The sequence below is a fragment of the Propithecus coquereli genome, unplaced genomic scaffold, assembly GCF_000956105.1.
Source record: "Propithecus coquereli isolate 6110/MARCELLA unplaced genomic scaffold, Pcoq_1.0 Scaffold88, whole genome shotgun sequence".
NCBI lineage: Eukaryota > Metazoa > Chordata > Mammalia > Primates > Indriidae > Propithecus > Propithecus coquereli.
Window position 1 is genome coordinate 671,334 of NW_012155062.1, and position 11,878 is coordinate 683,211.

At 38.2% G+C, this 11,878-nt stretch overlaps 1 protein-coding gene across 1 annotated transcript in view; it reads left to right on the top strand.

The window, feature by feature from the left end:
• Positions 1–11,417, top strand: part of LOC105826332 (zinc finger protein 474) — a 21,526-nt gene extending 10,109 nt beyond the window's left edge. Inside the window, exons 2-3 of the mRNA XM_012664287.1 lie at positions 8,417–8,597; positions 11,250–11,417. Coding sequence (XP_012519741.1) covers positions 8,417–8,597; positions 11,250–11,401 — 333 coding nt within the window. The 3' untranslated portion in view covers positions 11,402–11,417. The remainder of the gene's footprint in view (positions 1–8,416; positions 8,598–11,249) is intronic.
• Positions 11,418–11,878: the final 461 nt, after the last annotated feature.

Below are 11,878 nucleotides of genomic sequence, written 5' to 3' on the forward strand. Positions count from 1 at the left end.
CTCCATATTTTAATTTTACACTGCTTTAATTGACTGACATGAAAGGGTAAGAAATTTAGTATTGTTAACTTCTTTGCACCTCTCTTTCCCCTGCCAATTTTGATATTATTTTTATTTGTCAAGGTCCATTCCTTTTGTATTCCATTCTCTACAATTTCTGTAGTTATTTTGCCTTCTACGTTTAAATGGACTGATTGCCACTCTCTTAGTCATAGCCTCTATATTTTTGAGGTTTTTTGTTGGTGGTGTTTCAGCTTTTGATTGCTTATATTTGATTAACTGGTGATTTTCAAAGGGGATTAGAGACAGGGTGGCTATATAATGAATTGACGAAACACTTTAGAGCTACAGTCTCCAACTCCCTGGCCCGTACCAGTCTGTGGCCTGTTAGGAAGCGGCAGGCCGCACACAGCAGGAGATGAGCAGCAGGTGAATGAGGGAAGCTTCATCTGTATTTACAGCTGGTCCCCATCACTCGCGGGTCCCCGCATAAGCTCCGCCCCCTGTCAGATCAGCAGCAGCATTAGATTCTCATAGGAGCGTGAACCCTACTGTAAACTGCGCATGCGCATGCGAGGGATCTAGGTTGTGCGTTCCTTAGGAAAAAGCTAATGCCTGATGATCCGAGGTGGAGCTGAGGCAGTGATTCTAGCACTGGGGAGCGGCTGCAAATACACATTACCATTAGCAGAGAGGTTTGACTGCACAATAAAAGGAATGTGCTTAAATCATCCTGAAACCACACCCCAACCACTGCTCTGTGGAAAAATTGTCTTCCATGAAACCAGTAATGGGTGCCAAAAAGGTTGGGGACTGCTGCTTTAGAGAGTAAAAGAGGAGCTATTACCACTTAGCCAAGACAATAGGTATAATAGCACTATTCTAGGCAATGCAGTACTTTAACATCACCCTGAAGCCAGAGGTAGTGTATTTTAAAAGTTCCTGCAGGCTTCAACTCAGTACTTTTGGGGGCATTTAAATGGTGCCAAATGGCTTCTTAAGCAAAAGCAAGGAATCATCAATTTGAAGAAAAAAATTGGTTCTAGATAAAGGTCCTGTAGCTAGCTCACTTTCTGGGGCTAATGGGTGGGTTTTAGGGAGTCTGCCAATCAATGAAAATCATATCCACAATTCTGTACACATGTACATTTTTTTCTGAGGGGGTGGCCACAACATTATCAGATTTTCCAAGGGACCTATAGCCCCTTTGAAACATTTCTTACTAATTTCTATTTCTCAGCAAGTCTCTAAAAAGCTGCGTGCTTGGATCATGTTCCATTAACTCCCCTGTAAACAGCATTATACAGCTATGCTTTCACACTGTAAATTGTCAGTTAGTATTTATTGCAGGATGAATAAAAGAAATGAACAAGTGTGGAGTGTTTCTGATGTTTTATAAAACTGCTAGTCATGACTTCCATTTTAGTTTTCAATATCTTTTTCATTAATATTCATGCAATATACACAAAGAGTGCAATGCGTACCATCCAAGGGATGGACACGCTTGAAACTCGGACTTGGGGGGGGGAGGCAAGAGCAACATACGTAACCTAAACATCTGTACCCCCATAATATGCTGAAATAAAAAAAAAATTTCCATAAAAAAAGTTTTTAAAAAATCAAAAAAAAATATTAATACAATAATATTAGCACCAGGAATTTTTTTCCCTTCTGACCAATTTTCATACTTCCTTATATAAACTCTATTAGCTGCATATTTCACTGCGGTTTCCTCTTTGCCTGAGCTATCAGGAAGGCCATCAAGAAATATTCGAAGCTATTTGAAATAAGTTTCCTAGTCGAGGTTATCTGAAACAATTATGTCCATTCCTCTTTTATCAATACCTCCCTTAAGATTCTCCACCAAACCAACCTCTATTCTTGGTCCTTATTCTTTCTTTCTCCTTTACTTTCATGGTGATATTATGACTATTTGTTTTACTCTGTAACAACAAATAAATGGAGAACAGGTCATACACACTGATTAGAAAAAAAGTTGTTAAATATCCACTTTTCTTTGTGTTACCCAGACCTGGCCTAGAACACTGAACATGAGGTGTTCCTGACAGAGAAAGACATTAACAAAAAGAAAAAGAAGCTGCGTGTAAAATAATATGACAATTCTAATAGTGGCCAGTGGAACGATTGAACACATGTGAAAAGTTAGTGGATTCAAGTTAAAAGAAATACACACATATGAATGAGAGCTTCGCCTAAACTGTTCGAGTGCCTCTGTCTATATCCAGCCTAAATCAACTTTCCCAGGAAATTAAAGGGACAAAAGCAAAATTGTGATGAGCCCTAACAGACTTTCGTGTGTAAGGTCATTTCATTGGCCCCCATAACACAGTTCACACTAATATAACACTTACCCAGATTTAGTGCTTAACTTTAAAAAAATAAAAAGTCTTTTACCCTGATGTTAGAAAAGTTAGGCCACATCACCAAAATATCATCTGAACTGGTACAGGAAAACTGTTGATCTAATCCTCTGCTCTGCAGAAACTTCAGACTTACCGACTTCGCTTTACCTTCCTTTGATTACACTTTTGAGGAGTTGGCTAACCTGGCAAGGCCCCACATAGACAGCCTCTTCGCCCTCACATGACCCCTGAGGCCACCCTTCCACTGCCCCCACCTTGTTCTGTCACGCCTTGTCTCTGAAAGCTACCACTGCAGGTGAGCTATGGGCCTTCTGCCGGTTCTGCCAAAGCTGTATCTCATCTTCCTCTCCATCCCCCTGCCCCCGCATCCGCGTCTATCTGAAAACACTGGAGAAATAGGCCAAACAGGAAACCTTGGCAGTTGGCACAGTGGCAACAACCACAAGTTGAAGATTGCTCAGCTTTCCCCGGAAGTTTCAGACTGACAATTGCGTTAATAAACTTAATGAAAAATAACGTAAGTTTGCTTATCCCCATTCACACCATGGAGGTGTATTTTTCTCTTCAGCAGTGGCTGGGTTGCTTGCACTTCCCTGGAGCACGGATTTAGGAGTAAGATGGTCAAAACCTAAGAATATGGAGTGTGTTTCAGGTTCAACTGAAGTTCAGCCACAAATATAGAGCATGGGGGAAGCTTTGGAAAATGTAATATAGAACATCTTAGCCTTTTTCTGGTATTAATTTTCTCCCACATCCCTTTCAGTTGTTCTGTGTGTGTCTTATGGTCTCTGTGTCTGCTTGTTTTCTTCTAACTTTTCCTTCCAAAGGAAACCTTCTGACAATGTGACATGAATGTCTTCATTTATGACCCAGGCCATTTATTTTGCTTATATGCTTGGTTAAATACTAGATTTGGCTCATACGTTTCATGTGGAATTTTAATTCACTATTTTCAAAGTAAAAAGAATAACTTCTCATTTTTTTAACTAAAAACCTGCATTTAATTAAATAAACACGTACAAAAACTAGTAAGGAACTTTTGGATGTCTTGAAAATTATTGCTTATGCTTTATACTTTCTCTTAGGTCTTGAATTTCCTAAATACTTTTAAAGTCACTTTTCAGTTTGTTAGAAGCTGCTACGTGGCTAATAAAAAAACAAAGAAAGATAAATAACTATTTGGTTATTTTGATGAATGTCGTTAGGCTATTGGCATAAGTTAATATAGAATAATAGAGTAAAAATATTTTGCCTCAAATAATACCCTTCTATAAAAACTTCAACCATCCAGGGAGTGACTCCTTTTTCCGTTTTGCTTGGTCTATATTAACTGTGGATTTATTCATCTGGAATCTGTTTTTATTTCAGAAATCATAAATGTGCTTCCTTCTGATTTTCATCTTGTTCTGTGCAAGGTGTAACTCCCAGTTCGTCATAGTTAAAAGCAGGTTGATTCTAAAACATACACATTTACCAAGTTTTATTTCCCTAAAGGAGACCGGGGCATTGGCTTAAATCGTTTCTGTTTTCATGCCACCGGGTGCTACTAAAGAACACACTGAAAAAAGATCATTTAATTCCGTCAAAATTTTTTGCAGCTTCATTTAACTGGGTCTTTCCATTAGTCAGTGAGTATTCTTCCCTGACTGAATCACTGTTACATTCCCCACAGTGCCTCATCCCAGAATTTTCACTATTCTTCTTCCCAGAATCCACATCTCTTCATTCTCTGAAGATCACTTTGCGTCTTCCTGGGAACACTAAGGTTATCTACGTGAACTCCATCCTCACTCCTTCTCTACAAACATCTTTCTTTAACTACATCTCTTTCCTCTTTCTGCCCTTCCCTCAGAGGCTAATGCCTCCAACTTGGCTCTTGATCCCATCTTCTCCTGTCTCTGAGACCTATTCCTATTGATCACCCCATTTTATCCTGGGCCTACAATCTCTCATCCTCTGACTCTGCCACTGCTATTCTATAAATGGCAACAAAGCAAATCTTTCTTCCACTTTTCTTATCTCTCAAGTTTCTTTTCTGCCAGGTTTTTGAAAGTGTATTCCTCTTTTCCTTGATCTAATTTTTAACTTCTAACAACTTAATCTTTACCCCTACCTCTCCATTGGAACCAAACTATCAAAAGTCACTCACATGTAATCTACTGGTAACTCAATCGATAGCCTTTTCTCAACCACTCGTTACTCTTTGCAGCATTTGACAAATTCAATAACGTCATCTTTCTGGAAACCAGAAGTATTTCCAGAATTCTGAATGGAATTTTTTTCCTCTATGCCATGTTTCTTTAACTACAAATTTGAACCTTTCTCTATGTTTTCTAGCTGCAATTGCCCAATATCCTTATTACAGATATTCTCCCAGGAATTTTTCTGCATACATGCTCTACATATGCCCTTTTTTATGGGATTTTCATGGTTTTAAACATCTTTTTCTGTGTGAGTAGCTCTGAAATCCATTAATCCTGAATTGCAGGACTATATTTTCTGTTTTGGTTGGACCTAATCACATTTAAATTCTACTATTATGTCAAATTCAATAGGTCCAGAACAGAATCACTGTTTTTCTCCTTCCCTAATTTGTCTTTTTTGATTTCCTCCTTTGTGTAATGACATCACCATCTTCTCTGTCACCCAGAATAAAACATTGAGGTTTTCTTAGACCCATGATTTTCCTACCCCCAGAGCCATGAATGCTCAAGCTCACAAATATACTTCCCTGCTAGCCCCATACTGCCAGATTAACTTTCTCAAAGCATAATTACAGGTTATTCTCCTGATTAATAGCTTTCTATTATTTACAAAATGAAATCCAGATCATACCATGGCATTGATGATTGTTCACAGCATGGCTGCCCCACCTGTCTGATGCTTGTTCTTGATGCTACACTGAACAGTGGGCAAGCTGCAGTATTTGCTATTCTCTACACTCACCTTATGATCCCTTCCCTGAGGTTTTGCTCATGATGTTTCCTCAGTCTCTAATATCCTTGTGGTTTAAATTCTACCCATTCTTCCAATGATACATCCTTAAAGCTTTCCCTGATCTTCTTCACAACTGGAAGAAATCTTTCTAAACTCTCAATTGTCAGTTACATTTTACTAACATAGCCACCCCAGCTATGGCTAATGTCTTTTGCTTAGCGTTTACAACATGGAATATTTTTTTTTCCATTCTATAACTTGTAACCTATTTGTGTCTGAATGTTCACAAAGCATGCTTCTTATAAATAGCATATAGTTAGGTCTTGCCTTTTCACCTAACTTTTTAAACAGTGATTCAATTAGTCTGGCAATCTGTGCTTTTTAATTGTGTTCTTTAGTCTGTTTATATTTACTATAATTATTGATATATTTGTATTTAAGTCTATCATCTTGGGGATTTAATTCTATTTGCTCCCTCCCTGCCTTTTTTTGCCCCTCCTTTCCCCTCTTTTTTCCTTTCCTACGTTTCTTTTCAGGGTGGTTAACTCATCAAATTTTGTTTTAGTATTCTATCACCCCTATTGGTTTTTTAGTTATGCCTCTGCATATCTCTGTGCATTAGTGATTATTGGGCAGATTAAAATATGCATCTTTAACTCATCACATTCTATCTCTAAAAAACTATCCTTGAAAAACTGTAAGAATTCTTTGACAATCTATTGCCAGGTTTTACTTACTACCCTTTGTGTTCTTATTGACCATAACTTGCTTTACAAATATATAGTGTAAATTATAAATTCTATATTGTGATTATTTTTCCTTAAAAAAATCCCATAGTCTAAAAGATTTAGACTCATATATGTATAAAAATTTGGAATATCTTTTAAAAGATTATTTTAACTTATTAAGCTTTTTGTATTTTATGGTATTCCTATTTCTTCTTTTTTTTTTTATTTCAGCATATTTTAGGGGTACAAATGTTAAGGTTACATATATTGCCTTTGCCCCACCTGAGTCAGAGCTTCAAGCATGTCCAGCCCCTAGACGGTGCACACCACACCCATTAGGTGTGAATATACCCATCCCCTCCTCCCCACTCCTGCCTGCCCAATACACGATGAATGTTACTACTGTATGTGCACATAAGTGTCTATCAGTTAACACAAATTTGATGGCGAGTACATGTGGTGCTTGTTTTTCCATTCTTGTGATAGTTCACTTAGTAGAATGGGCTCCAGCTCTATCCAGGATAATACAAGAGGTGCTATATCACCATGGTTTTTTGTGGCTGAGTAGAACTCCATGGTATACATATACCACATTTTATTAATCCACTCATGTATTGATGGGCACCTGGGTTGTTTCCACATCTTTGCAATTGTGAATTGTGCTGCTATAAACATTCTAGTGCAGATATCTTCTTTATAGAATGTCTTTTTTTCCTTTGGGTAGATGGCCAGTAATGAGATTGCTGGATCAAATGGTAGTTCTACTTGTAGCTCTTTGAGGTATCTCCATATTACTTTCCACAAAGGTTGTACTAGCTTGCAGTTCCACCAGCAGTGTATGAGTGTTCCTATCTCTCCACAACCATGCCAACATTTATTGTTTTGGGACTTTTTGATAAAAGCCATTCTCACTGGAGTTAAGTGATATCTCATTGTGGTTTTGATTGTGGAGTGTGGGAGGGTTTTTTCTTGGTTCTGCTTATACATTCTCAAACTTAAGCCAGTTGTATTAGTCCATTTGTGTTGTTATAAAGAAAATACCTGAGGCTGGATAATTTACAAAGAAAAGAAATTTATTTGGCTCACATTTATGCAGACTGTACAAGAAGCATGGCACCATCATCTGCTTCTGGTGAGGGTTTCAGGGCGCTTCCAATCAAGGTGGAAGGTAAAGGTGGAGTAGGAGTGTCACATGGAGAGAGAGGAGCAAGGGAGAGGAGGAGGTGCCAGATGTTTTTAAATAACCAGCTCTCACATGAACTAATAAAGAACTCTACTGAGGCAGGGAATCAAGCCATCCATGAGGGATCTGTCCACATGACCCAAACATCTCCCACCAGGCCCCCCTTTTGCCACTGAGGATCAAATTTCAATGTGAGATTTACAGGGGCCAAACATACAAATCACATCACAGGCCTTTTAGTTCACTAATTTACCTTGCAACTTTAAGTCTCCAATGGACTCAAAAATTATGATTCTGTAGGCTACCCAATTTGTTGTTTGTTTGGGTGGGAGTAACGTCTCCTATGCCTTTCTATATCCTAGACAGAAAGAGAAAATCCTTATTTTATCCTTTACTGTCCCTTAGATTTGGCTCCCCCAGAAACCAAGAACACTAAGAAAAGGTTTATTTGGGAAATGATCCCAGGATACCCCAGTAAATGAATAGGAAGAGACACAGGGACAAGAAGAAAGCCGAGATAGTGTGTTAATGAGCGGCTGTGGTACAATCCCACTGAAGACTTGTGGAGAAGACTGTATGGACTCAACCTTGGGGAGGAAGTGGGGTATTCATGTAGCACTTCTCATCTGTAATTGATTATCTGCCCTGCCTGTGGATAGAGCCTACTCCAGATCAAAAAAAGGGAAGAGGATTACAGGTGCTTGCAGTAGAAAATTGTTGACAAGAGGGAATATGGGAAGGCATAATAGTGTCTGTTATAAACTCTCCAATGACATTTATTACTTTGTTTCTCAGATATATTGGTGTACTAAAGCCTGATGCTACTGAGAGGAAGATTCATGCCAGATTTATCTTTGTAGTCTCTCAGCGTAGAAACTTGGATATAATAGTCAGAAGGCAATCAACATTTATTAAATGAAAAATACATTTTATACAGTACCAATATGGAGAATTCTGGTTAGCTCTTCTTTGTTTCCTCCCAAGCCCACATCTCCACCTCTACCCCAATCACTCGGATAACCTAGTTTGGGCTCTTAATTGCTAAAAAGGTTAAATTCACCAGACTCGTTGGAATTTTTTGAAAAAATCATATTAATTTTCCAGCTCATTTGAATGGACTATAATTTTAAAATATAACTTCCAAATCTAAACATTGTCTAACAGACATTTTATATCACTAGCAGCCAATAATGATAAGGCGTCCGCCAACAATTGTTTGCTACATTTGTGGTCGTGAATATGGAACAAAATCTATCAGCATCCATGAGCCACAATGCTTGAAAAAATGGCATAATGAAAACAACTTGCTGCCTAAAGAGTTAAGGAGACCAGAACCTAAGAAACCAGAGGTCAGGACCATAACTGGTAAGTTCCTAGAAAAAAGACTTGCGTGCGTAAGGGAAGACTTTTCTCTCTAAACTTATAAGAGTAGAGGTATTCTTTTCTTACTTGTTCAAACAGTGGAAATCAGCAATATTCACTTACTGGCTACACCCAAATAAGAAAAATAGTCCTGCAATGCCTGTCCCAAGTGTTGTCTTCCGCTGCTTAGACATAAAGACACTATGTCCTGGCAGCGCCATGCAGGAGAGATGAGAGGAACTCACTGGAATTCACTGTATTTCCCACAAGTGACTTTCATATATTATCAAACATAATATTTTAAAAACATGAAGCTTAAAGAATTAAACCTTTGGAGACATCCAGAGTCATATTTCCAAGTATGAATGTGGCTTGGTATTTATAGAGGAGAGGCACAAACTCAAATGTTTACAAAGACCACTAGTCAGGTTACAAAATTGGATAAACTGATCCATGTGTGAAAAAAAGGGAAGTGGGGGAATATAATGAGCTGGAGAACACCGGCTCTTTCCAGGAGGCAGCAGCTGCCCAGCTCCAGCTGGTGCTATCATTAAGAAATTTAGTCTAATGCAGTCATATCTTTCAATAATAGAAAATAAACTGGAAATCTAGACATCTATATGAAATGTTTATATTTTTAAGATTTTTACAGTCCAAAGCACTGTACAAAACCCAAATGAAACCAGAACTACACTGCCACATGTGGCCTTGTCACAGATCTTACTCACTTAGGGTGTGAAAATAGTTAAGAGAATATTTTTACCATGCAAGCTCAGACTTGCTTATCATATTTCTACCATTGTCATTTTCTCAGTTGATCCCCTAAATCATCTCAAAGGAAAATTTTGGTCTTAAGGGGAATATCTTTCAATTCACTCATTCTCCTTATGTAACTATATTTGCAGCACTGGAAGGTACCTTGAAGGTCATTAGGGGTCAATTGTCCAAAGCAGTTTCATAACAATCCACAGAGTGGAATTTAGATTGTATGATAAAATTCTAGAAGCTGCTAGATCCCAACTATTCACAGTCCTTGCTCAGAGGAGAATTTTGCATATAGATGGGCAAAGAACTCTAGATGAAAACATCCATGATTAATTGCAATTAGAGCACTTGCCAACTAAGCGATTGTTTACCTCATTGAAACTCTTTTCCAAGCAATTCTCATTTGGTGCCAAAATCTATTTCTTTTTCTTTTGATTTTTATCACTTTCTCTGCTTGAGCATAATTATCACAAGGCTAGAAAAAATGAGAGGCATGATTGGTTTGAAAGTTTTGGTGGATTCACTATTCTATTATCGCTTATGTATGGAAAATGTAGGCCCTATAACTGCACTTCCCTACAATTTTCTACTTGGTCTCTGCTATTCTTATCTCTGAAGTCGCCCTTCCTTGCTAGGTAAAGAGAATTCACATTACAATTTCTATCCCATGGACTCACTGTGCTCACAACTCACTCATAGAGTTCAAATAACACTTCCTCCCGATCCAAAGTCAAAGGCGTATGCAAAAATATTTGGAAATGTGATGAATCACCTTCAGGTGAGAGTCAACGACTACTCTGGAATATTTGAGTCGGTATGAAAACTCCTATGAGTAACAAAAAAGTCAGTGTCATTCTTTTCTCAACAGTTTTCAAAGCACTCAAAATACACATTCATATTCTACAGAGAAGGTGACACTTGCTCTAGTCAAAGGAGAAATACTAGATTTTGCAGGGGTTTGAATTCCTGTGGAACAAAAAAAAGAAAGTTGTTAGGAGCAGGCATGTTAAGAAATCTAAGGTTCACTATAGTCACATGAACTATTAGATAGGAAAACAAAGTAATATTTTTTGAGTGCCTGGCTACATTTTGGGGGCCTATTTTGAATGATTCCAAGACACAGTCAATTTAATGTACTAAATTCATTCTATTTAAATAAGGTTTATTAAAGCTAAATCCCACATTGTTTCTCTAAAATAAATCCATATGCCCTTTTTCCCTATGCTCTGCCAATGAAGATTATACATTTCTTAGCTGTCTTTGTTGTTTTCTTAAAGACATTTCTTTTTGTCAGATTATTCTGTTTGCATTCTTCATTTTAATTACTTAAAGAATCTCCAATTTAATGACCATGAGATGATGATAAACTTTTAGGATATAATTCATCTTAAATTCACTCTCAGCTGTCAGTTTGGGCCTCTAAAAAATTACACTGAAGGATTACAGAAAAGAAAACACAAATACATGCTCTCTTCCCTTTGTAAGCTTATATTTAAAGTCAGCTGAAACAAGGCCAGAAGTTTTATTTGTGAGATAATAATGTGTAAGCAAAGATGTTAATAATTAGCGAAGAATGCATATCATGACACATAAAACAATGTCCTCTCCTTTTTAAAATCCACAGAGTGAAAAGTCTCTGGTTCATAGCTAACTTTATTCAACCCTTGAAAGAATGAGCAGCCCCCCCCCCTTTTTTGGCAAAAGTAATATGATTTGTTTAAAAACCTCAGTCAACAGGTATTTCCTGAAAATATTTTCCATAAAAAGTAGAATATGGTTCTCCAGAATTAAAAAAACTAATCTATTTTACCTTTTTCTTTCCCTTTTCTTTCTTTTTTATTTATTTTTCTTCTCCCACCCCCCTTTTCCTTGTTCTCTTTAACTTTCTAGCCAAAGGTTTCTATGATCTCGATGCCTTAAACGAAGCTGCTTGGACAAGCACCCAGAGCCAGTTGGTTCCCTGTAATATTTGTGGGCGTACCTTCCTGCCAGACAGCCTGATTGTTCATCAACGATCTTGTAAACCCAAAGCTGCCAAGTAAAGCCCTTTTCTCTCTACTGAAGTGTCACAGGAATTAATCCCTTTGAAAGAGACTGGGCTAGAGTGGGAAGGAGAAAAAGGAGGCGAGAAGAGGAAACAAGGACAGCAGGCGCTGGCCAAGGGCGGGCCTAGCAGGGGGAGGCCGGCTCAGGGCAGCGGTGCTGCTGCCCACACTGTGCAATGGGCACTTGCTCTGGTCCTGACGCGCAGCCGTGTGTGCATAGACACACTGGGGACCCTTTCACACTTTTGTCAGGCAGAATTACAAGCGGGCTGCTTCTCATCAGAGCTGGCATTTTTGCCTAAAAGAGATTTTGGAGCCAATTGTTGCTACTTTTCTTCCATTTTACTTTCCTGAACAAGATTTTGAACCTCACAATTAGGATAATTATTTAGCCGACAGGAACTTTAGAAGCAACGTCAGGAAACTCTTTAGTCCCAGGAAGAACTGGATTCCTTCCTATCCCTGTGCTTCCTG